The 26,741-nt window shown below is 42.7% G+C and overlaps 1 protein-coding gene across 1 annotated transcript in view; it reads left to right on the top strand.

Moving 5' to 3' along the window:
* ERCC6 (ERCC excision repair 6, chromatin remodeling factor) overlaps positions 1 to 26,741 on the top strand; it is an 88,474-nt gene that overhangs the window by 43,757 nt on the left and 17,976 nt on the right. Inside the window, exons 8-10 of the mRNA XM_054729025.1 lie at positions 8,177 to 8,312; positions 23,306 to 23,476; positions 23,952 to 24,128. Of these exons, the coding sequence (XP_054585000.1) occupies positions 8,177 to 8,312; positions 23,306 to 23,476; positions 23,952 to 24,128 (484 nt within the window). The remainder of the gene's footprint in view (positions 1 to 8,176; positions 8,313 to 23,305; positions 23,477 to 23,951; positions 24,129 to 26,741) is intronic.

The following is a 26,741-nucleotide window of genomic DNA, read 5'->3' as shown; positions in this document are numbered from 1 at the left end:
GGGTCTTGTGAATTATTGATGACATTTCAATTACAATATTCCTTTAATTCTTTTAGTGGGGGAGATCAAAGGAAAATTTTTACGAGACAATGGAGCTGTAGGGCAGGAGAAATTAAACATGTAACACTTTTAATGAATTCTAGGCATTGAGGCTTCATTTTGCAGATGAGCCCCACTAGATATTTTGGGTCAATACAGTTGTCTAAGGTTAGCTTCTACAAATGGATTGTTTACAAACTCAATTATGTTAATATCAATAGTTTACACAATATGGAATTTTAAATTAGACATGATACTTTTAGTTCCATTTATTAAATTTTATATTAAAATATTTGTTTTGGCAGGAGACCAGGTAAGCATTACAGTAAGTACAAAGTCTATTCATGGGGAAAGTTGGGGCTTTGGAAAAGCCATTCTCCCGAATTTCTTTTACAGTCGGTGTGCATGAGAACATTTATAGACAGCGATTTCTTAAAATGACATTACTTGTCTGCTCACTATGCTTTCTACCCCCTCTTCCAAGTCTTTATAGAAATGCTAAGGCCACAGCCTAAGTGACTATCTGAAATGCTAAAATGATAGAAAACTGTGTTTAGATTTTAGTCTTTATTTTCTTTAGGAATTTAAATAAACTATTAAAGCTTTAGTACTCGGAAAGAATAAGAATTTTAAAGTGTTAGTTCGGTATGGTAGGACTGAGATACTTTATTTTAAAATCAGTTTGGTGACTGTTTCCATGTTTAAGCTGTAAATTTGCTTTGTATGGTTTAGTATTGGGAAAATAATGCTAGGTAAATTATGTGGATTATTCTTGAAGCCAGTTAATCTGAGAGCTTATTATTTTTTAAAATCCTTATTATTGAAAGTATTACTTATGTCCCCTCTTCCCCCCATTAACCCCTTCTAGCCCACCTCCCTGCCTCCCCCACCCCCAGGCCTTCACCACCCTATTGTCTGTGTCCACAGGTTATGCATATATGCATACAAGCTCTTGGTTGATCACTTCCCACCCTCCCTCACCTTCCCTCTGAGATTCATCAGTCTTTTCTATGCTTCTGTGTCTCTGGAACTATTTTTTTCATCAGTTTATTTTGTTCATTAGATTCCACATAAGTAAGATCATGTGATACTTGTCTTTCTCTGACTGGCTTATTTCACTTTGCAGAATACTGAGAGCTTCTTAGATTCCAATAGGCCTATCCAAGGAGCAAAAGCAAGATATTTACCTGATGGTTATGTGGTAGAAACCTCAGGCACTCTCTAGATATGTTTGGAGACACCTTTAACATCGTATCAGTGTGTCTGAAGTCACAGCTGCAGGAAGTGTTGTGCTGTCCCCATCTCCTCACAGACAGTGTGTAGTGGAGAGCCAAATACAAACCACAGGCTACTGAGGGAAGAACTTTCTACCTGCAGAGTTTAGTGCTTTGTTTGTATCCCTTACTCTCTTATTAATTTAGCAGGTCAGCACTTCTCAGGAGGAGTATTTAAAGTTTTAGAAATATTTATGTAAATGTGGGAAAGGGAAAAAAACACTTGGCGATTTAAAAATACTAAATATTTTGTTGTTACTACAAGGAAGAAGAGGTTTTTCTTCAAATATTAGAATTCTGTTACATTTTGCCTGGAAACAGGTGAAGACATTCCAGCCCAGGGAGAAGTCAGAGTTGAATTTAATGTTTTCTTTTCTAAGACTGCCATTAGTTTAGATTTGTAAAAATGCTTTCTCTGTTCTAAATGGCTCGTAGGTGGGCTTGGCTCTGTAACTCCACTTGGGTTTTGCTGTTGTTGTTGTTGTTTGATAACTAGATGTTTTCTAGGACTGTCTTTCTTTCCTTAAATGATTTCTGGGATTTTCTTATTTCCCATGTCTTTTCCTCCTTTCCTTTTCTATTATCATGAAACCTGTATGGAACCTAGTCCTCTGGGCCTAGGAAACCTAAAGTCATCCCTGCAGTGTAATTTTGATCTAAAAATTAAAACATGCCTCCCGAGCAGTGACAATTGTAGGAGCGAAGTCAGGGCTAATGATGAGAACAGCTGTAATCAATTAGCTATCGATGCGCATATCCTCTTTCCATAATGAAATCGTGTGACGTGTTGGACTATAGCCCAGATCGTCTTCACTGAAATAGTATTGGTACAAGTGCTTCCCAGAATGTGGTGTATATCATCAGAACAACGAGGCTCTGTATGAATAGAGGTGCACTGAGGGTCCCCCCACTCCCGTGTGCCAGAGCGAACTATGTAACAGCTTTGTAACATGTCCTCCTCTGAAACGGAATGAATTTAGAGTTTTCCTCTGTGTTCATGTCCTAAAGGAAAAGAGTCACATGAAAGTTCAAATGAAATTGAGTTGTCAGGTGCTATGAGTCGGCCTTGCTTTATTGGCTGTGCACATTTCCCCCGAACTCCTACAAGCTGTGCAGTTTGGGGCCCTAACTTGAGGAGGTCTTAGTGTTGTAATTTTAAGGCCCATGATCATTAAAATAGTGTGAGTCTCTGTGATAGCAAGAAGAAACTTCGTGATAAAAGACATTTTGGTGGTTTATTTTAATGTGTATGTGTGTGTGTTTTTAAGAAGGAAGAAACATATGACATGTGGTTAATAAAAATCTATACTGGTCACTGTGTTCCCAGTTCATAATACACATACTATCTTATTTTCACTTTGCCATCTATATTATGATAGACACACCCCAAATTTTATGATGGAGAGGAAAGAAATTATCTTTCAAACTTCAGATAATATTTTAAAGTCTTAACTATCATTTAGTAAGTTTCTAATTACAAATAAGTGGCTTGAAAAAGTTAACAAACTTTCAAAAGTAAATATTTTGCTTTGTATTTTCTGGTAAGTTCTAGGCTGTGACTAGCAGACTTCCATCCTGCAGTTGACATATTTGACCCCGGCACTATTGGCTTGTCTTAAACTTGTGAGGTGATCAATGGTAATCGAGGATGAAAGGAGCTGTAGCCACTTTGGTAATTGATGCTAATCCTCTAGGACCGTGGTCGGCAAACTGCGGCTCACGAGCCACATGCGGCTCTTTGGCCCCTTGAGTGTGGCTCTTCCACAAAATACCACGGCCTGGGCGAGTCTATTTTGAAGAAGTGGCGTTAGAAGAAGTTTAAGTTTAAAAAATTTGGCTCTCAAAAGAAATTTCAATCGTTGTCCTGTTGATATGTGGCTCTGTGACTGATGAGTTTGCCGACCAGGGCTCCAGGGTATTTGGCACTTCCAGTGGCCATCTCACCAGTGTCGAGGGCTGGGAAGGGTAGGGTAGTCGGTGTGACTGTGAGTGAATTTGATTCCTCCTTCTTTGGTTCAGGAACAAGGTTGGCATTGCTCCTAGCTGTCCACTCAGCCTGTAAACCTCCATAGTCTTTAAATAAAGGAAGAATGACAGAAATTGAAGGGCGTAATAATTCACAAAGATGTTCAGCCAGAATGTAATATTGGCCTTAAATGACAAAATGTGAGTCATCATTGTAGCAGTTTGCAGAAAGAGAAAAACTGCTGTAGAACCTAATAAAAACCCCATATGTGTGTATTTATGCCTATTTAAAAGTGAATTTGTTTTTAACTATTTTAGACAGATTTGAATGGTTGTTTCCTAATTCCTGCTAAGTACATATTGATGGTAACTCTTGTTCCTCTTGGAGGATATAAGCCGGTGCATTTAATCCTTTTAGAAAGGAATATTGTCTTGGAAGGGGCCAGGGCAGAGGCACACTCTCCCAGGACCTGTCTTGGTGAGAAGCAGAGACGTTTGGGGAATTCTGCAGGAAGGGCCAGAGTCGATTGCAGCCTCTGACTTCTGTAGCCCCAGCCCTTGAGCAGAGCAGAGGGCAGGGCAGGGACTGAAGGTGCAGGTTGAAAGGATTTAGAAGCAGGTGGAGACTCTGTCACATTGGCGTATAGAGTAAGCCTCGTTTAGGTTATGGCTTGTTTTTCTATTAGAACTACAAGGTATTTTTCAGTTTTGCACAATATTGTTTTTATTATTTCAAGCACTGTGTGATTTACTCTGATTTATAATTTTTTTTAAGTTCAGGTATCATTTATTGAGCTATAGCAAAAAAATAAAAATTACATATGATCTCCAAACTTAGAAATTATCTCTTTTAACATTTCAATATATTTTCTGCCAACCTTTAAAAATATTTTTATTTAATAAAGCCAGTATTCATTAATTCCTTCCCGTGGCTTAGGCATTGGGATGGTTTGAAGAAAGGCGCTGCTTAGGAATGAGGGTGCTGTGATTGGGTTGGTTAGTACGGGTTCTCATTAGTGTGCTGCACCGTGGAAGGGTCCTTAGTCTTCTGGAGAGGAAGGACAGGGACAAGCGACAGAGGCAGCTGAGGTCTGCAGGACAAATAGACAGTGGCGAGGATGAAAGGACAGGAAGGGGCGAGGCAAAGAGTGAGAGGCCCAGGCTGTGCTCTTTGTGGGAACTGAAGACAGTGCGGGCAGGTGGAGTGCTGAGCCTCAGGGCAAATGTTGGGGTGGGGCCATGCGAGGTGAGGCTGATGAGGGGAGCAGAGCTCAGATCCTCATGGTCTCATAGGCCAGATTAGGTGTTTAAACTGTTCCAAGAACAACAGGCAGACATTAAAAGGCTTTTTTAAGCAAAGGGATGAAGCATTCAGATTTTGCTTTTTTGAACTGATCATGCTAGTACACACAGTAACTAGGTCAGATGATAGTGGCCAGAACTGAGCATCAGCAGTGTAGATGCGCAGGCAGGGGGCTTTGGAGGGATTTAGGAGCCAGACGTGACATGAACTGGATAGGTTGGATATGGTGGAGAGCAAGAGGGGCTGACCAGGAGTGAGGGCTGGATTTCCAAATTGGGCACCTGGAGAATAGGTGACAGTCCTTTCCATTGGATTAGGAGACATGCGGAGGGCAGGGTGTGTGGGGGGGGAAGATGCCATGGGGACATCTGAGTGGAGATACAGCAGTTAGACATCCAAGCATATGGTACTTTGGAGTTCAGGAAGGAGATCTGGGCTGGAGACCTAGATTTGGCGTCATCCGTGTAGAGGGAGTAATTGAAACTATGGAAATTAATTCGATAACATGGGCAAGAATGTGCAGTGTACATTAGTCAACACTGTGTCGGGCAGAAAAAGGTAGGGGAGGGGAAGAAGGGCAGTTTAAAAAGTGCCCGAGACTGCTCCAGAACGGGGGAGAGGGCCATGGAGGTCAGCAGTGTCTGGACAGTGTCGGCTCCTCTTGTAGCAGGAGCTGCGCGAGTCTAATGTTAAGATCCCCAGAGCTGAAGTTGCTTAATATTCACTTACGCCCTTACTAGCACCCGGCCCCTTGCAGGACTGCAGATGAAGCAGCCAGCAGTGGGCGGGCGGCTGTGGTGGGGCCCGGGCTCATGGCCAGGCCCAGGGGCTGGTCTCCGATGAGAGAAGGGACACTGTTCTGTTGTCACAGGAGGGTAGGGAGGGCAGGATGGGCAGGCTCAGCTACCTGTGGTTTACAGCGCATCAGGATCTTTTGACTGTAAGTAAGTAAAGCCCGGTTTCAACATAGGTTAAACTCTGCCAGTCTGTGTGCTATCCCTGGGAAACTCGGGGTGGGCAGTAACACAGCCTGGTCAGTCGGCTGGGATGTCCTCAGGGGCCCAGGGGCCCACATTTCTCCTTGTGGTCATAAGATGTTGCACTGTAGCCCAGCTGCCCCGTGGCCATCGGGCTAGTTCCTGTGCACACGCAGCAGGAGACCAACAGGAAACGCTCCCCGGCTGAGAAGGTGCAGCACCTCATCCACACGGTGTGTTCCAAGATCCCCAGTGAATACCTGGCACCTATGCCTGCACACCTGTGATAAAGTTTAATTTATAAATTAGGTGCAGTAGGCAATGAACAATAGTAACTAATAACAAAATAAATAATTATAACAGTGTACTACAGTAAAGATGTGTGAATGTGACCTCGCTCTCAAAATGTCGTCTTTTACTGTTCTCACCCTCTTTTTCTTGTGATGATGTGGGATGGTGTGGTGTGTACCTGAGGAGGAAAGGAGGGGAGTGGCGTGGGCAGGTGCCATAGCGCAGGCCACTCTGAGGGTGACTGAACTGTGGTGCCACGACAGTCAACGCGAGAGCCCAGATGGCGGCTAAGTGACTAATGGGTGGAAGTGTATACAGCGCAGGTACACTGGCCGAAGGGGTGGCGCACGGCTGAAGCCGGATGTGGGGTTTCATCACAGTCCGGCTACTCAGAACAGTTTAAAACTTGAGAATTGTTTGTTTCTGGACTTTTCCATTTAACGTTTTTGGACTGAACATGCAGAAGGTGAAACCACAGATAAGGGGGGACTACCCTCACTGGGTGAGCCAGTGTTCCCAGGCCCTTAGTGGACTGGGGAGCGTTGCCAGGGGAGTGGTGTGTGCTGACAGCCTGAGCGGAATCGGGACTCCTGCTTCTCCCTTCTTCACTACAGCCAGACAGTGCTGAGTCCGCAGGCACGCCTCTGGGAAGGAAGCGTGGATGCTGCCCAGCACTGGTTCTGTTAGGCAGGAGCTAGGACAAAGGCATGCTGGGATAGTGGTCACAACCCCTCTATCAGCTACCTATGTGCAAGTCTTTTTTTAGAAGACTTACTATGAACATTTTTCCAGATTTTAAAATATTCTTCAGAAAGAATATTAATGGTTGCATGATATTCCATCTTCTTTAACAAGCACTTACAGTATTTACTGTGTGGTACAATATTGACTGTAAGCACTTTACAGATATTGACTGATTCAGTCTTTACATAAACCATATGATCAGTACTGGTGTTCCCACTTTAAGACGAGAGACTGAGGTTCAGAGAGATTAAGTAATGTGCCCAAGATCACAGAATGAGTGTGTCCAGAGCTGGGACTCAGACCCAGGCAGTGCTAACCACTGACCTCTGCTGCATGGAAGAACAGGATGGTTTAGTCAACCCTTCCTTTGTTTGTGGGTGTGCAAGTAGAAGGAGGAAATGAAGAGGAAAAAGCGGCTCCCTTTCCCGCCGCGGACAGGTGCTTCTTTGGGATTGCTGGTGGGCGGGCTGCTGGGAAGGCTCTGGCTTGGTGCTCAGTTGTTTCCACAAGAACAGGCGCTTGCGCTCGCTGGCCTGGGCTTCACTAGCCACGGCCACTACGATGCTCCTCCGTGTGTTTATCACATGGGAAGCGAGCAGCATGTGGAAGAGCAGACTGCAGCGCTCAGAAGACTGACTTCTAGGCGTTGCCCATCTCCTGGTGACCACGTGGCCTTGGCACGTCAGCCTTCTGGGCTCTGAACACCCGAGCATTTCTGTCCTGCTTATTTCCAGGGCTGTGAGGCTGGTTGGAATTTTGTGGGTGAAAACTTGTGGTAAACTATAAAGGGTCAAACAGATGAAAGGCACTCACTCTTGTGTTCCCTTAGTTTAAGATACATTGTATAATCTCGTCATTAATCTGGAATAGAGGAGAGAAAAGTATTTTTATTACGTGATTTTTGTTTGATTTTCCTTTACTTTAAATCAATGATGGCAAACCTATGACACGCGTGTCAGCACTGACACGCATAGCCATTTCTGATGACACGCGGCCGCTGAGGTAGCCGCAAGCTGAGGATGAAACATTTGCTGCTCCTGAGGATGAAACATTTGCGAAATAATGTTTTTTCCTCAAGGTGACACACTACCTGAGTTATGCTCAGTTTCTTGGCGAAGTTTGACACACCAAGCTCAAAAGGTTGCCCATCACTGCTTTAAATGCATCTATTGATTTCAGAGAGGAAGGGAGAGGGAGGGAGAGAGAGAAACATCAATGATGAGAGAGAATCATTGATTGGCTGCCTCCTGCACCCCCACCCCCCACCCCCTGGGGATCAAGCCTGCAACTCAGGCATGTGCCCTGACCAGGAATCTACCTGTGACCTCCTGGTCAACCACTGAGCATAGATGTTATCTTCCAATGTGTTAGCTAGTGTTTTCTCTTAATACCTGCATTCACCAATTGATGAATGGGATGGTGGGGATTTCACTGACTGGGTTTTAACCTTAGCAGCTTTTTCATTATAGGACATACCAAATTTCCATAGCTAGGATTTTCCTTTTCTTTTTTTATTTTTTGGTAGTTGATCATCCTTGCGCTGTCATTTATGGTTGTTTTTCTTCTTGGACATTTTGGTGCAGGTTTGAGGGGTTGGGTCCGACAATCATTGTCTGCCCTACGACAGTGATGCATCAGTGGGTGAAGGAATTTCACACCTGGTGGCCTCCGTTCAGAGTGGCAGTTCTACACGAAACCGGCTCCTACACCCACAGAAAGGTAACAGCACAGCCTTCAGCACCTTTTTGTTTGTTTCATCCTAAAGCCTTCCATTTACATGCTTGTTTTCTTTGACCCATGTATATCAAATGTGTGTTTCTGTGTTTCTCTTCATGCAGTTAAACTGTCACTGATTTGATTGGAGCTGTGTATTGTGAAAACAGTTGTGAATGTAGGCTTATCATTCCAGCCCCTAGTGGTGATGAGACATGTTGTTTGTCCTGCTGGGCACAGACAGGCTCAGCCTGGGAGCACGAGGGGGACCGTAAGGCAGGCTCACCAACAGTCCCCTGGCGGGTTGGGAGTATTGGGGGCTTCAAACGGTTTTAGGAAGGTGGGCGCAAAAGGTCATAATAACTTTTAATTGGCAAAAGCATTTGTTAATATGCGTTTAAAACATGTTTTCAATGAACAAAAGAACTGTGCCATTTTGAGAATTTTACAGTTTGCATTGTTGCTTTTTAGTTTTTTCTTTGAATCCTTGATTGTCATATAATTATAATCACTGTATTTTGATAGTGTGTTTCCTCACTTATTCCTAATTTTAACCACATTATCTAAAAGGAGGTTTATCTGTATTCCTAGGGGTCGCATAGATGTGTAGTGTTATGCTTTTTTTATTATCATCTGTCTCACCATCTAGACTGTAAGTTGCGTAGAGTAGGGATTGTGTGTTCCGCATTTTTGTATCCCAAGTGCCCTATAAGCATTTGCGGAATAAATAATAATTACACGTTTTCACTGTGGGTTCGGAGGTTGTTTTATTGACAGGAAGTGGCAGTTTATTCTGCGTTCTTTCTTTCCTGAGTGTCGGAGCTCTTGAGTGAGCTCTCATGGACCATGAAAGAGCTGGTGAATGTTGGCCTTTCTGAGGGAGACACACATGAGCCCCCAGACCCAGGGCTTCTGTAATTTTGCCAGTACCCCTTTCTTCTAAATTCCCAACTTGTTTGTGATTATGAGTAAGCAGAACTTTTGATGGAAGTGAATCAGTACTATCCACAGTTTGGTAGCTCAAGTTTGGTGAGATGCAATCTTACTTATACTAGCTGTTGTTAAAACCAACTGACTTTGCCTTGAATTTTAAATGATAAATGGAATACAAACTGAGTTAAAATATAATGCTGTGATTTTAAAAAGTGATATTTTAGCAGCATGGAAATAACAGTTTTGGGTTTTTTGGTGTTTTTTTTTTTTAATCCTCACCTGAGGATATTTTTCCATTGATTTCTAGAGAGAGTAGAAGGGAGGAAGAGAGAGAGAGAGAGAAAGATCGATGTGAGAGAGACACATCTATTGGTTGCCTCCCACACACACACCCCTTCCATGGCTGGCAAACCTGCAACTGATTCCTTGACTGGGAATCGAACCCTCAACCCTTTGGTCTGAGGGTTGATGCTCTAACCCAGGCGTCCTCAAACTACGGCCCGCGGGCCACATGCAGGTGTTTTTGCCGTTTTGTTTTTTTTACTTCAAAATAAGATATGTGCAGTGTGCATAGGAATTTGTTCATAGTTTTTTTTTAAACTATAGTCCGGCCCTCCAACGGTCTGAGGGACAGTGAACTGGCCCCCTGTTTAAAAAGTTTGAGGACCCCTGCTCTAACCACTGAACCAAACCCACCAGGGCAAAAATAACAGTTTCTTTTGTTTTTCTAGTCAAAATAAATTATAACCATCCTGTCACCATCCTTTTTTCACTTCCATTGTCTATTGACATCTCTTAATGTTTTGTTTTGCAAAATTCTGTAGAAAGATCCATTAGTTGATGTTTGTCTTTAAAAGGCAAAATTTTTATATGTCCATCTTTATGCTTTTCTTTGGGCTAGTGAAGTGTATATATTTCACACCTTCACCTGGATCACGGCTCACCTGTGTATCTTCTGTGATTACTAGAGGCCCGGTGCACGAAATTCGTGCATGGGGGGGATGTCCCTCAGCCCAGCCTGCACCCTCTCCAATCTGGGACCCCTCGAGGGATGTCCGACTGCCCGTTTAGGCCTGATCCTACTGGGATCGGGCCTAAACGGGCAGTCGGACATCCCTCTCACAATCCAGGACTGCTGGCTCCCAACTGCTCACCTGCCTGCCTGCCTGTCTGATTGCCCCTAACCACTTCTGCCTGCCAGCCTGATCACCCCTAACCACTCCCCTGCCAGCCTGATTGATGCCTAACTGCTTCCCTGCCGGCCTGGTCCCTCCCAACTGCCCTCCCCTGCTGGCCATTTTGTGACGGCCATCTTGTGTCCACGTGGCGGCAGGATCTTTGACCACATAGGGGCAGCTGTCTTGTGTGTTGGAGTGATGGTCAATTTGCATATTACTATTTTATTAGATAGGATAACCTGAAGAACTTCCTGCATGTAAATTAAATTCATTGACTCATTAATGGAAGTAGCATTGACATTGGTCAGTGTTTCTTGGTAAGGCTTGCTTCCTTAACTTGTTCAGAGGGCAAAATCTTAAGGACAGATATTTCACTTCCGCTTATAGTGATTTTAGCTTCCGAGGTTGTTTTGCTGACATGTGATTGTTCATAATTTTCTCAGTTCTTTACAGTTCACCAAGGACTTGAAGTTCCTTTCTAAACTTTAAGGAAAAGCAGTAGACTTGTGATTTTTTGTTTGTTTGTTTGTTTAAATTCCTTTATTGATTAAGGTATCACATATTTGTCCTCTTCCCCCCATTCCCATCCCACACCCATCCCCACGCATGCCCCCCACCCCCCTGTTGTCCTTAACCACTGGTTAGGCTCATATGCATGCACACAAGTCCTTTGGTTGATCTCTCCCCTTTATCCCCACCCTCCCCTCCCCTCCCTCTGAGGCCTGACAGTCTGATCCATGCCTCCTTGTTTCTGGGTCTGTTCTTGTTCATCAGTCTATGTTGTTTATCATTTCCCCTAGATGAGTGAGATCATGTGCTACTAGAAATACACTTATAAGAACCATAAATGAGACAAGCAATAATGGTTATGCTGAAAGGCAAATGAATCAGTCTGTAGTGAGTTTCTTCTGGGCCAACAGTTCTTTTGAGACCCAATTTCAATGTCAAACAGTTCCTTATGTGTACATGTCAGCAATGATATTTCAGTTCTGGATGGTGGGCAAATGGTGGTAATGCAGGTCTGACCCTCTCTGGTTTGGTCCTGGGCAACCTGCTGTGATGCACAGCTGCTAACTGCTAGTATGGCAAGGCGATGTAAGCGTCTTCCATCTCTGGACTGCTTCTCTTCTGTCTTCATAGACTTGTGATTTTATTCTGACCTTTAACTCTATTGTTTCTTCTTTGTTACAAAATATCTCAGATCTGCCCTAACTGGTTTGGCTCAGTGGATAGAGTGCTGGCCTGCGGACTGAAGGGTCCCGGGTTCAGTTCTGGTCAAGGGCATGTACCTTAGTTGCAGGTTCGATCCCCAGTTGGGGACGTGCACAAGGCAATTGATGGATGTTTCTTTCTACTCGATGTTTCTAACTCTCTACCTTCTCCCTTCCTCTCTGTAAAAATCAATAAAATATATTTAAAACAAACAAACAAAAATATATGTGTGTGTGTGTGTGTGTATATATATATATATATATATATATATATGTATATATGTATGTATGTATGTGTGTGTGTATATATATATGTGTGTGTGTGTATATACATATGTGTGTGTATGTGTGTGTGTATATATATATATATATCTCCTGGAGATTATGTAGGAAAGCAGATCACTTCAGGTTTCTTTAAAAACCAAACAAACAAAAATGTATCTCAGATCTCTAAAGATGCAAGCTGTCAAGCGAAAGATCAAAATGATGTTCTCTTTCAAACCATACTCTTGACTTAGAAACACAATCCATTTATTTTGAATGCTAATATCATTTTGCTATTTGTGATGATATTTCAAAAATGTGTTAATTCCTTACCCAGGCCTGTTAGTAACACTGCCAAGATCAGAACTCTGGCTTTTGGATTCAGGCATCCAAGTGGTGTTTGATCCCTCTGCTCTGTCCTTTCATACTTGTATGTACAGATCTTTGCCATCCCATGCACACCTGTTGGTTTAGAAGTGCGTTCAATTGCAATAGAATTTATGTTCCTTAGTCATATTTCAAATATTTTGCCGGTCTAGCTTCTCACCCTGCATCTATTGTCTGCCCTCCTTTCCATCCTTATTGGCTAAGTCTCCTTTTCTCCAGCTTTCTGTGCCCACTGGTTGTCCTGTCTAAATGTAACAGTGGTGCTTTTGGCATATGGACATTCAGGGTGGGGAGAATAGGGGAGAGAAGAGAATTTCTCTTTAAAAATACCTAACAGAGTAATCATGCCAGAATTGTTCTGTTTACCATTCAAATAGATTTATCTTTATCTATACTAATAATAGCCTAGGTGGTTGTCACGCCCTCACGCCGTCACAAAATGGCCATCACAAGATAGCCATCACAAGATGGCCACGTGCACAGTGGAGGTGGGGCCCGGTGGAGGAGGCAGGTCATGGCAGGGGAGGGCAGTTGTTGGCGATCAGGCCGGCAGGGGAGGGCAGTTGTGGGCGATCAGGCTGCCAGGGGAGGGCGGTTGGGAGTGATCAGACCTGCAGGGCAGGGCAGTTGGGGGTGATCAGGCTGGCAGGGGAGCAGTTAGGCATCAATCAGGTCGGCAGGGGAGTGGTTAGGGGGCGATCAGGCTGGCAGGCAGGCGAGCGGTTAGGAGCCAGCGGTTCCGGATTGTGAGAGGGATGTCCGACTGCTGGACATCCCCTGAGGGGTCCCAGATTGGAGAGGGTGTGGGCCGGGCTGAGGAACACCCCCCCCTCCGATACACGAATTTCATGCACTGGGCCTCTAGTTTTCATAATGATTTGTTGTAGCTGGTATGACAAAATTTTGAAATTTTTGCATTTAGAGAACATATTTAAATGAACAAACAATTTCTAAATGGGATGCATCTATTTTTCTTCTTCTTCTTCCCACCTCTGTCACCATGTTATATTATCTTTGTTCATATTCTCTTTGATAGCAAGTAAAAACCCAGCTACCATGAAAAAAAAAAAAAATGTTTGATTAATATATTCAACCAAATGGTCCAACCAGATAAAGTCATTTCTAGCCTTTTAAATCTCCTTCAATGGTCAGTTAAAATCTTATTTAATAGGAGTCAAAATTTTTCCCTTTCTCATGTTTTGTGGTCCCTTTTTTTTAATATAGACAAACCTAATGCGTCAGTCAATTAGTATTTATTTGTTGTGTAATTATAAACATGATGTTCCAGGTTTTTTATGCTGTTACGGCTTCCCAAAATGGGTATAAGGTTTCAACTGGCCTTGAAAGCTAACTATTTTGTTGGGGAAAGAAAATATATGAAAAGATAATAAAAGAAGGTAGTTTTTTGATACTTCTGCCATAATTCACAGTAGGTGGCGGTATCTTTAACACTCTGTTGAAACATTTATTTAATTATTAAGGAGTTTTCTTTCAGTTTGTTTGCAGATGTATAACGAGAAGTTTCTTGCTTATATTCTGAAACAGTTGTCAATTTATGTCTCACCTTATGCTTCTATGTAGGATATAGTAATTCTGTGGAACATTTTAGATAATTCAAAGGGTTTTATCTTATTTTGATCAATTCATGGCATTTAGAGGCTTAAGAGTGAGAAATATCCCTAGCTGGTTTGGCTCAGTGGATGGAGCGTCAGCCTGCGGACTGAAGGGTCCCAGGTTCGATTTTGGTCAAGGGCACGTGCCTGGGTTGCGGGCTTGATCCCCAGTGGGGGGTGTGCAGGAGGCAGCCAATCAATGATTTTCTCTCATCGTTGATGTTTCTATCTCTCTTTCCCTCTCCCTTCCTCTCTGAAATCAATAACGACATATTTTTTTTTAAAAAAAGAGAAATACAATGGCTTAAAGGTGTAAAGTCTAGATTCTGCTATTACCAGACAAGGGTTTGAATCTTGGATCTATCATTTCATCACTTAGTCATCTTGGGCAAGTCACTTAGCCTCTATGAACCCAGTTTGACTTCCTGTGAAATGGCATGTGCAAAGCTTACATTTACTCGGGGAATTTTTTCTACTAGAAGCAAAGAATATTGTAGGTCTCTATCTTAGTTGTTGAGAAAGAAAATACATTCTAGCATATCTGATGATTCCATAGAAACGCATCAAAAATGTTCATGGTCATTCATGGATAGACCTTTCCTCGTGTCCAGACATTTGGCCCCAAATGGAAACAATGAAGTAGAACGTTAAAATTCTTTTTGAGAACTACAGCGTGTGATTAAAGGACAAACCACACAAAACATGGGCATCTGATAAAACTGTTATTGTGTGCTCTTTTAAAAGTCCTGTTTTCTGAAACATTAGAGTAAAAAGACTTGGCTTTTTAAAAAGCTGGTAGAGCGTGAAACCATAACCAATAAAAGAAAAGGGCCACACGGTGCCTCCAGCACCCTAAACATTTCAGACCCATTCCAAGTACACAAATGATTACGCAAAGTGATGTAATTCCTGTTAACTTCAGAGACGGTATGTTCACCTGATACGAGGAATGATAGATGCTGTGCTTGTTCTGTGAGGTGTATTGTAAAATTATGTTGCTGGGGCCATTTTTTCTTCATTGTCAGCACAAATCCTTGTTTATTAAAGATTTAGCTTGAAGGAAATTTTAATTAATTACAGGTGCAGTAAATCCTGCCTGGGAAGCTGCCATGCTGTGCTTGCCGTGAATGGCCTTCATGTGCCGGTGCTCCCCTCCGCTCTCGGCGCCTGACAGTGTGATTTATGGCTCTTGTTTCCTACCAGTCCACTGTTTGCCCTCTAGGAGCGATTGGTCTCCTGAGCCTCCGTAATAACAGCAGCTCTCGAACAGACATCTTTTAATGACAGCAGCACTGCGTTCAGTAAGTCAGGCTAATTGCAGACGTACCCTATTAATTGCAAAAACTAGGAGCGAGGTTACATATTTTACAAGCTTTTAATTTGAAACCGCCCGAGATAATTTGTCTTAAGTATTTGGATAGAGACATCCGTAATATTCAACAATTCACCATTATTGAAACTCCAGTCTTAGCAGTTACAGAATTCTGTGATTGAATCAGGTGAAAGCAGATAGTCTTGGATGTGCTTTTACCAGTAGCTATTGTGTGTGGAGGTTATCTTTTCAATGGGGGCATTTTAAAATTTTACTTATTCTTTTTCTAAAAGTGTTCTCTTAATCCTTACTCATTATACATTTATAGATAACATTACAGAATTTAAAAGATAAACTTTAATCCTTAAACATAAAAAAGAAGCTAACTATGGTACCAGGGGTACATATGTGAGAGGTTGGAATCTCATTTGTGTAACTTGGTGAAGTGCTGTCCAGAGCCATCCTGGGGATTCGGCGTCCAGCAGTCGGGATCGCAGGGTCCACGTTTGCAGGGCTGGGCCATGATCCAGTGGAAAATGGTATCAGTGACTTAACTTCTGGTGTATTTCAGGCCCCAAGCAGTTGTGGTTGTCTTCATCTCCTTTTCTCTCTGTGCTCGCACACAGCATTGTGCCTGGAGTGAAATGCGGCCTGGAACAGTCCGGGTCTCCGTTTGCTATCTATCGTCTGTCTCATGCCCAACCTGCTTCATACTTCTAGCAGCCAGAATCTCCGTGGAAGATCTAGATGTGGAGGAACTGTTGAAATCATCACTGCTTCTAGAAGTCCTGGGAGATGGGCTGTGGTGCTCGAGGGGGAACGCTGCATCTTTGGACAGGAGCTGGTGGCGGTGCCAGCAGAGTAGGGGTGTAGTCAGGGGGAAGCGATGAAGGAGTGTGAGCCCGGAGGTATTTACTGCTGCATTCATCATAAGCAGGAAGTCAGGAAATGGTTAAGTCAGGGTGGCCTTTAATGTAGTATTGTGCAAGCACTGGAAATTATGAATAGGAAGATGGCAAAATACCAGTCATAATGTGATAGCTCTCACCTGTCAAACCTTTAATAGGCACAGGTGTTATAATTATTCTCTAAAGCAGTGTTATTGGCTCTGAAGTGTTAAGTTTATTGTGACAGATGAGAAGACAATTTCGTCCTCTTTATTTTTTTTTTAAATTCTTTATTGTTGAAAGTATTACATATAGTATTACATATGTCTCCTTTTCCCCCCATTGACCTCTCCCCGGCCACTCCCACCCCCCAGCACATGTCCTCACCGCCCTAGTGCCTGTGACCATTAGTTATGCTTATATGCATGCATACAAGTCCTTTGGTTGATCTCTTACCACCTCCCCCCCCCCCCCCCCCGCCGCCTTCCCTCTTAAGTTTGACGGTCTGTTTGATGCTCCTATGTCTCTGGATCTATTTTTGTTCATCAGTTTATATTGTTCATTATATTCCACAAATGAGTGAGATCATGTGATGTTTATCTTTCTCCGACTGGCTTATTTCGCTTAGCATAATGCTCTTCATGTCCATCCATGCTGTTGCGAATGGTAAGAGTTCTTTCTTTTTTACAGCAGTATAGTATTTCATTGTGTAGGTGTTTCAGAGTTTTTAAATCCACTCATCTGCTGATGGGCACTTAGGCTGTTTCCAAATCTTAGCAATTGTAAGTTGTGCTGCTATGATCATAGGGGTACATATATCCTTTCTGATTGGTATTTCTGATTTCTTAGGATATAGTATTCCTAGAAGTGGGATTACTGGATCAAATGGGAGTTCCATTTTTAATTTTTGAGGAAACTTTATACTGTTCTCCACAGTGGCTGCACCAATCTGCATTCCCACCAGCAGTGCACGAGGGTTCCCTTTTCTCCCCATCCTCGCCAGCACTTGTCATAGCCATTCTGACAGGTGTGAGATGGTATCTCATTGTCGTTTTTATTTGCATCTCTCAGATGATTAGTGACTTTGAGCATATTTTCACATGTGTGTTGGCCTTCTGTATATCCACTTTCGAAAAGTGTCTATTTAAGTCCTTTGCCCATTTTTTAATTGGATTGTTTATCTTCCTTTTGTTAAGATGTATGAGTTCCCTACACATTTTGTAGATTAGGCCCTGATCAGATATAACATTGGCAAATATGTTCTCCCATGAAGTGGGCTTTCTTGTTGTTTTGTTGATGGTTTCTTTTGTTGTACAGAGGCTTTTTATTTGGATATAGTCCCATTTGTTTATTTTCTCCTTAGTTCCCATTGTCCTAGGAGCTGTATTGATAAAGCTGTTACTATGGCAAATGTCTGCTATTTTGCTGCCTATGGATTCTTCTAAGATTTTTATGGTTTCCTGTCTTACGTTTAAGTCCTTTATCCATTTTGAGTTTATTTCTGTGTATGGTGTAAGTTGGTAGTCTAGTTTCATTTTTTTTGCATGTATCTATTCAATTTTCCCAACATCATTTTTTTTTAATTTTTATTTTTTTAAATATATTTTATTGATTTTTTACAGAGAGGAAGAGAGAGAGGGATAGAGAGTCAGAAACATCGATGAGAGAGAAACATCAATCAGCTGCCTCCTGCACACTCCCTACTGGGGATGTGCCCACAACCAAGGTACATGCCCTTGACCGGAATCAAACCTGGGACTCTTGAGTCCGCAGGCCGACGCTCTATCCACTGAGCCAAACCAATTAGGGCCCAACACCATTTATTGAAGAGACTGTCTTGACTCCATTGTATATTCTTGCCTCCTTTGTCAAATATTAATTGAGCATAATGTCTTGGATTGATTTCTGGGTTCTCTGTTCTATTCCATTGGTCTATATGTTTGTTCTTGTGCCAGTACCAGGCAGTTTTGAGAACAGTGGCTTTGTAATACAGCTTGATATCTGGTATTGTGATCTCTCCAACTTTGTTCTTCTTTCTCAGGATTGCTGCAGCTATTCGGGGTCTTTTTTTTATTCCATATGATTTTTTGGAGAGTTTGTTTTAGGTCTGTGAATATGCCGTTGGTATTTTAATGGGGAGTGCATTAAATCTATAGATTGCTTTGGGTAGTATGGGCCTTTTAATGATGTTGATTCTACCAATTCATGAACATGGTATGTTCTTCCATCTGTTTACGTCTTCCTCTATCTCTTTTTTCAATGTCCTATAGTTTTCTGAGTACAGGTCTTTTACCTCCTTAGTTAAGCTTATTCCTTGGTATCTTCATTTTTTTGGTGTAATGATAAGTGGGATTTTTTGTTTGTTTGTTTATCTTTCTGTGAGTTCATTATTGGTGTATAAAAAAGCCATAGATTTCTGGGTGTTAATTTTGTATCATGCTACATTGCCAAATTAATTTATTAAATCTAGTAGTTTTTTTATGGAGTCTTTAGGGTTTTCTATGTACACTATCATATCATCTGTGAATAATGATAGTTTTAGTTCTTCTTTTCCAATTTGGATGCCTTTTATTTCTTCTTCTTGTCTGATCACTATGGCTAGCATTTCCATTACTGTGTTGAACAGGAGTGGTGAGAGTGAGCATCCCTGTTGTGTTCCTGTTCATAGGGGAAATGGTTTTAGTTTTTGCCCATTAAGTATGATGTTGGCGGTAGATTTGTCATATAAGGATCTCTCTCTCTCTCTCTCTCTCTCTCTCTCTCTCTCTATATATATATATATATATATATATACACATATACACATATATATATATATATATATATATATATATATATATATATATATGCCTAAGAGACTGTTTGACCGGTAGCTGTGATGCACACTGGCCACCAGTGGGCAGATGCTCAACACACAGGCATGGAAACAGACTGATGAATCTCAGAGGGAAGGGGGCAAGGGGGAGGATATAAGGAGATTAACCAAAGATCTTATATGCATACTGGAGGCCCGGTGCATGGATTCGTGCACCAGTGGAGTCCCTTGGCCTGGCTGCGAGGATTGGGCCAAAACCGGCAGTCCAACATCCCCCGAGGAGTCCCGGATTGCAGGAGGGGGCGCAGGCCAGGCTGAGGGACCCCACTGGTGCACGATTCCGTGCACTGGCACTCTAGTTTTATTATATTGAGGTATGATCCCTCTATTCCCACTTTGAGAGTTTTTATCAGGAAAGGGTTTTGGATTTTGTCAAATGCTTTTTCTCCATCAATTGATAGATTATGTGATTTTTCTCTCTCAATTTGTTTATGTGATGTATCACGTTTATTGATTTGCAGATATTGTACCAGCCTTGCATCCCTGGAATAAATCCCACTTCGTCATGGTGTATGATCTTTCTAATGTAATGCTGGATTGATTTGCTAGAATTTTGTTGAGGATTTTAGCATCTATGTTCATCAGATATATTGGCCTGTAATTCTCTTTCCTTGTCCTTTATCTGGTTTTGGGATTAGGGTAATGCTGGCTTCATTGAAAGAGCTTTGAAGTGTGCCTTCCTCTTGAATTTTTTTGAATAGTCTGAGGAGGATAGGTTTTAGTTCTTTGAATGTTTGATAAAACTCCCCTGTGAAGCCGTCTGGCCCAGGGCTTTTGTTTGCTGGAAGTTTTTTTTTTTTTTTTTTTTTTTATCCTCCTCTTTGTTTTTATTTCATAAATTTCTTGGCCCTTGTTATACACTTTTGTACTCTAATTAAAAATATTCTAAGAATAGTTTATTAAGATAATTTCAATTTTTAAGATGTTAAATTTGTAAAAATTTATGTGATTGTGTTTACATGAATTATTTAATTAGGTTTCCTGATATTAATCTATTCTTATGTTGCTAAATTTTATTTATAAAGTAATGAATCTCTAATGTGTATGTCAGTTTTGAAAACAGAGTTTTGCTAGCTTTATATTAATGATTTGGAATTTATTCTATCTTTTGTATTTTGGGACAGTTTAACAGGATGGATTCCTACTTCACTCATGAAACCTTTGGGTGTGATATACTGATTGGTTTGTCTCGTTTTTCTCGAGTCCATTTTGGTGACTTATTTTGTCAGCAGTCGTCTCCTGTCAGATGTGATGGTTTGGCATTAGAGTGCAGCACCGTTGGCTAGCATCTTGTGTTCTCTGCACCTGCGGTGACCCTGCTTTGCCAGTTCTCATGTCTGTGTGTTCTTGGGTTGACTTTTTAGAGGTTTGTCTGTTTTGTTTTGTCTTTTCAAAGAATTGTTTAGTTTTTTGCTTTATCATTTCTGTCAGGTTTTTGTCTTTAAGATTCACTAATTTTTGTGTTATCCGTCCTCTCATTTTCCTGTTTGAGCAGATTGCTTGACTGCTGGGTTTGGGCCCAGCCTTTCTGAAGTGTGAAGAGGGATGTTCCTCATGTGGTCTGAGCACTGCTGAGAGCCACAATACACTCAGATCCCTTGTATCTTAATTTTAAATGTTTTGTTTTCTTCAATGTTTTTTCTCTTCTCATCTGTCACACTCTGAGAGGCAGTGGTCAGGTCCCCTGAAGGCTGTGGCTATGCCACTTTGTCAGTGTAGCTCTCAGGGCTTTGCTTTTCTGTCTTGTGGTGCTTTTTTGGTAGGTAAAGTTTCATGGCTCTTCTTTCTTTATGTTGTTTCCTTTAAAATATAAAATATCCTTTTTTTTCTGTTCAGTTCTTTTTGTCTGATATTTATATTTCTTATCCTGCCCTATTTTTGTTTGCATTTCCTTTTATCTATATATATAAAAGCCTAAGCGACCATCGCAACCGAACAGACAACCGAACAGGCTGCGTGGGGTCACCAGGTCGGCAGGGGGGTTAGTGAGGGGCGACCAAACGACTGAGTAGCAGGCTGCGTGGGGCAACCAGGCAGGCAGGGGGGTTAGTGAGGGGTGACCAAATGACCGAATAGCAGGCTGTGTGGGGCGACCAGGCCTGCAGGGTGGGCAGTTGGGGGCAACCAGGCTGGCAGGGAGGGCGCAGTGAGGGGGGACAGTTGGGGGCGACCAGGCTGGCATGGGGGGCAGTAAGAAGCGACCAGGCCAGCGGGGGGGGGGGCAGTTGGGGGCAACCAGGCTGGCAGGGGGGCAGTAAGGGGCGACCAGGCCAGTGGGGGGGCAGTAAGGGGCAACCAGGCAGGCAGGCAGGTGAGCAGTTAGGAGCCAGTGGTCCTGGATTGTGAGAGGGATGTCCCGGATTGGAGAGGGTGCAGGCTGGACTGAGGGGGACCCCCCCCCCCAGCATGAATTTCATGCACCGGGCCTCTAGTGTCTTTGATAATTCCCATAATGTTTTTTCTGTACTTAACCCAGTGGTAAATCTAGCTGCTAATTACCCACTGTCATATGGAGACCCATGGCATGTTTTGTCTTGTTTTCCCTACAGTGGTTTGTTAGTTCTATAATATTATTTCTTTTTTTTCATATTCATGCCAGAGTAGCAAATATGAATCAGTAAGTGGGCATAAATGGCTTACAAATGTATTTCAATGTATTTTTCTCTTGCGGTTAAGAAATTAAACTATATCGATCACCTAAGCCCCATTCTACCCTTGGACAGGGTAGGATTTTTAGTACTCTTTTATTTTCCCTATTCTCACTCTAGGTTTTTTAAAACTAAACTGGAATTATAATAACACTTAATATATCCCTTTTATATTTTAAATTTTTAACAGTTTTTATTAGTATTTAACAGTGTTTTAATATTTACTTAATTATTGTTTTAATAATTTATTTTAAGAACTGGAATGTATATTACATGTAATTTTCCCTTAAAATTCTTTTTCTTTTATGGTAAAGTAAGAGGCAGTGTTTCGTAACATTTAGTTAATAAGCTTTAGAATTGGCTGCCTTCCTATATTCAAATCCTGACTCCACCACTTCTCCGCTGTGTGACCTGGTATGCTATTTACTGTCTCTGAGCTCCAGTGTCCTCATCTGTGAAGTGGGGGTTGGTAATGGGGCCTCTGTCTCTCAGAGATGCCTGAGCACACTGTGTGCGATGAGCTTTCCGGCCCAGGGTCTGCGGGCGCACCGTGTTCTCTGGGTGACTGCAGCCCTGCGCTGGCCCACCTCCTGCTGCTTTGTGTTCTGCCCCTGCCTGTCTGGGGTGGAATTTCTTTTCCTCTCAAGCATGACTGCTACTTCGGATCAGTGCACAGTTCCCGGGTCACTGCTTTCCCCTAGAATTATGGAAAGATTTTCCAGTTGTTTCCTGAAAAACAAATTTAAAATATATTTTTATTGATTTCAGAGAAGAAGGGAGTGGGTAAGAGAGGTAGAAACATCAATGATGGGAAAGAATCATTGATCAGCTGCCTCCTGCACGCCCTCCACTGGGGTTTGAGCCCGCAACCCAGGCATGTGCCCTGACCTGGAATCGAACCATGACCTCCTGGTTCATAGGTCAATGCTCAACCACTGACCCATGCTGGCCAGGCTGTTTTCTGAAAATTTTAATGTTGCATAAAATAAATTCAACACAGTTAGTCTTTCCTCTGAAGGAAATCTTTTCTTTTTTTGTTCTAACTAAAAACTGTAGTAGTTTCTCTTATTTTTCTTTATTTTTGGAATTCAGACATCTAGTAGGTATTTGCCTAGTCTGTGTCTTTTCTCAGTGTTTCCTTCCACCTGACACTCTTGGATGTTTTGCTTTCTAGACCCAAGTCTCCTCAGATTTTTTCCTACCTTTTAAAAAAAATGATTACTTTTATATTCTTTCGACTCTATTATCCTGGAATTCATGCCATAAGTTGTTAGAACGCCTGGATTTGTTTATCTTATCTCGTTGGCTTTTCTCTCATTTTCTATCTTTTTTACTAAAATAAATCACTTTGCATCTACCGTGTTGTTTTAAGTTTAACAAGGATTGACACAAAGGAGGTTTTGGAAAAATAAAAATTGAGTGTTTGTATGTTATAATTCTTTTAGTCTTCTTTTGAGCCCTTTTCCCCAATAATGACTGTGTTAGTACTTGCTACTTACAGATGAATGAAACCTGCGGTAACCTTCCATTGCTGCTAATGTATAACTACAATTGTCTGTATTGTGTTTGTATATATATTTATAAAATTCTTTAGATTGCACAGTGATTGGAAGACTGTCATTTTAAGAGTCATGCTTATTTAATTTAACTTTTTATTTAAAACTTGCTTTTCCATTTTATTATCATTTTAGGAGAAACTAATTCGAGATATTGCTCATTGTCACGGAATTTTGATCACTTCTTACTCCTACGTCCGACTGAGGCAGGATGATATCAGTAGGCATGACTGGCACTACGTGATCTTGGATGAGGGACACAAAATTCGAAATCCAAATGCTGCCATCACCCTTGCTTGCAAACAGGTATGACCTCTCGGAACAAGGGGGATTTCCAGGTGGGTAATGATATTTAATTGGAATAAACTCCCTGATTTTAGTAACGCATTTACTAAATCTTGCCTTGTGCCTTTGCATAAGGAATTTGAAATATACATTTAGCTTTAATACAGATAATTCTTCATTCTTGCTTTAGTCTTGTTTTTTTTTTTTTAAATTCTAATTGTTCATGTAAGTTAATATCCTTATAGGGATCAGTTGTTATAATGTAAACAAATCTAACTCAAATCCGTAGTATTCAGCTAGAACAATAAGAAATAATTCTCCCCTTATGTAGTTGAAGAATTAAAATTATATAAAATGTCTCCCGTGTTTTGGAAAGACCAAAATGATACGTAAATGTGTTAAATAACAAAATAGAGTGGGAGTGTTTTGGGGTAAAGTCGGTGATCATCTGTTAAAAGCTGAATTTAATAAGAAAATATCTCCTTCCCCAAAATAGTTCCGCACGCCTCATCGCATCATCTTGTCTGGCTCACCAATGCAAAATAACCTCCGTGAGCTGTGGTCGCTCTTTGACTTTGTCTTCCCAGGGAAGCTGGGCACGTTACCTGTGTTTATGGAGCAGTTCTCGGTCCCCATCACCATGGGGGGGTATTCAAATGCCTCCCCAGTACAGGTAACGCTGCTGGTATTTCTACATTTTAATATTATACATTGTAGCCAAGCTGTTTAGAAATAAGGGAAATGGCCAAGCCTATAAATTAGTATCTGATAAAAATCACAAAATTATGTTTGCTTAATAGCTCATATTTTTCCAGATGATTTTTTAAAAATCATGTAAAATATTTGAGAGCAGTCAAATTATGAAACAAGAGTGAATCAGTTCCGGACAGCATGTAATTTAGTGCAAATTGGGGCAGTCCATCTTATAAAGTAGTATAAAGTCTTAGGAAGGGGAAACCAGAGAGAACTGGTCAGGGAAGACTTAATGCGACAGGTATTCTTATCCTGCTTCTGGGAAAACAGGCCCGAGAACAAGGCAACAGCCACCTTAGGTGGCCATGGGCAGTGAAGAGACACTTGACTGGACTGGAGATGCTTGTGGGGAAGCACCAGGAAAGCTTGTGGGTTCCGCAAAGGCGAGCCTTGAAAGGGAGGCAGAGGCGCTCAGGCAAGGAAGAGCCACCGAGGCTGTCTGAGTGGAGACGGCAGAGGGCTGTTCTCACAGGTACTCAGGCTGCAGGTGGGTTCTCAGGCTGCAGGTGGGTTCTCAGGCTGCAGGTGGGTACTCAGGCTGCAGGTGGGTACTCAGGCTGCAGGTGGGTACTCAGGCTGCAGGTGGGTTCTCAGCCTGCAGGTGGGTACTCAGGCTGCAGGTGGGTACTCAGGCTGCAGGTGGGTACTCAGCCTGAAGGTGGGTACTCAGGCTGCAGGTGGGTACTCAGGCTGCAGGTGGGTTCTCAGCCTACAGGTGGGTACTCAGGCTGCAGGTGGGTACTCAAGCTGCAGGTGTGTTCTCAGGCTGCAGGTGGGTACTCAGGCTGCAGGTGGGTATTCAGGCTGCAGGTGGGTTCTCAGGCTACAGGTGGGTTCTCAGCCTGCAGGTGGGTACTCAGGCTGCAGGAGGGTACTCAGGCTGCAGGTGGGTTCTCAGCCTGCAGGTGGGTACTCAGGCTGCAGGTGGGTACTCAGGCTGCAGGTGGGTACTCAGGCTGCAGGTGGGTACTCAGGCTGCAGGTGGGTTCTCAGGCTGCAGGTGGGTACTCAGGCTGCAGGTGGGTACTCAGGCTGCAGGTGGGTACTCAGGTTGAAGGTCAGGTACTCAGGCTGCAGGTGGGTACTCAGCCTGCAGGTGGGTACTCAGGTTGAAGGTCAGGTACTCAGGCTGCAGGTGGGTACTCAGGCTGCAGGTCAGGTACTCAGGCTGCAAGTGGGTACTCAGGCTGCATTGAGGGCCCTGCAGGACCCGTGGGGATGAGGGCGATGAGGACTTGGACCTGGACTTGGACCTGGACTTGGGTGGTGGTGCTGAGAAAGATGGTGGAGAGGAGGGCTCCTGGTGGCAATTTTTTAGGCAGAACAAATGAGATGTGGAGGCTGCTAAGATAAAGGAAATGGGATAGATGGTGGTGAGCTTGCTGCTGAGTCCTGAGATTTTAGTCCTGGGTGACTGGGAGAATGGGGTTGTCACCGGCATGGACAGCCGACCTGAGAGCAGGCTCCATCCTGGGTGAGAGGCAGGGCTTCTGCACAGCCCTCAGAGGGGGCCTGCACTGTTAGGTCAAGGCTGAGCCTCAACAAAAAGCCTTTCACTGAAAGAGACGTTCACATGTTTGAAATACTTGATTAGAAATAGAATTTTAGACCTTTACTATCAGAGGATTGTCAACAACAATTTTAATACCTTATATATCTTGAGATTGAATGATTTTTAATTAACTTTTGTAAGGGCTCTCTTCCTCCACTGAATCCCTATTGTTCTTCATTTATAGTGTTTTTTTTTTATTTAGAAATAATTTCTTTAAAAAAGTATGTCTTCATTGATTTCAGAGAGAGAGGAAGGGATATGGGGAGAGAGATAGAATCATCAGTGATGAGAGGGAATCATTGATCGGCTGCCTCCTGCTCGCCCCTACTGAGGATTGAGCCTGCAACCCAGGCATGTGCCATGACCTAGAATCGTACCGTGACTTCCTGGTTCATGGGTAGGTGCTCACCATTGAGCCACACCGGCTGGGCCACAAATAATTTCAAGTTCAACAGAAATTAGAAAGAACTACATGCTCTTCACTTAGATTCACTAGTTTTTCGTGTTTAGCTAACATTTTGCCATATTTGCTCGATCTTCCCTTCCCTCCCTCCCCCGCACCTCTATCTGCACACAGATTTATGTTTGTTTCTGAATTATCTGAGAGCAAGTTGCAGATGATACTCTTTCCTCTAAATCCTTCAGTGTGTATTTTTTAAGAACAAGGACATTTTCTTAACAGAACCACAGCATCCTATATAATAAAAGCCTAATATGCAAATTGTCCCCTCGGGCGGTCATTCGACTGGGAGTTTGACCGCTTGCTATGATATGCGCTGACCACCAGGGGGCGGCGCGGAACATGGTGGGCATCAGTGATGCAGTGCTGGCAGCAGGCAGCAGTGGAGACACTGCTGGCCCTGATGGGCCCCGACGAGAGTGAGACCACGGCGGCATGGTGGGGCAGGTGAAAGGGCAGCGCCACGCCATGGCGGAGTGCCAGGCGGGGCTGCAGGAGTGCCAGGCGGGGCACAAGCTGGG

This window comes from Eptesicus fuscus, chromosome 17 (genome assembly GCF_027574615.1).
Source record: "Eptesicus fuscus isolate TK198812 chromosome 17, DD_ASM_mEF_20220401, whole genome shotgun sequence".
NCBI lineage: Eukaryota > Metazoa > Chordata > Mammalia > Chiroptera > Vespertilionidae > Eptesicus > Eptesicus fuscus.
The sequence above is the reverse complement of the archived record's forward strand: the minus strand, read 5'-3'. Positions and strand labels throughout refer to the sequence as shown.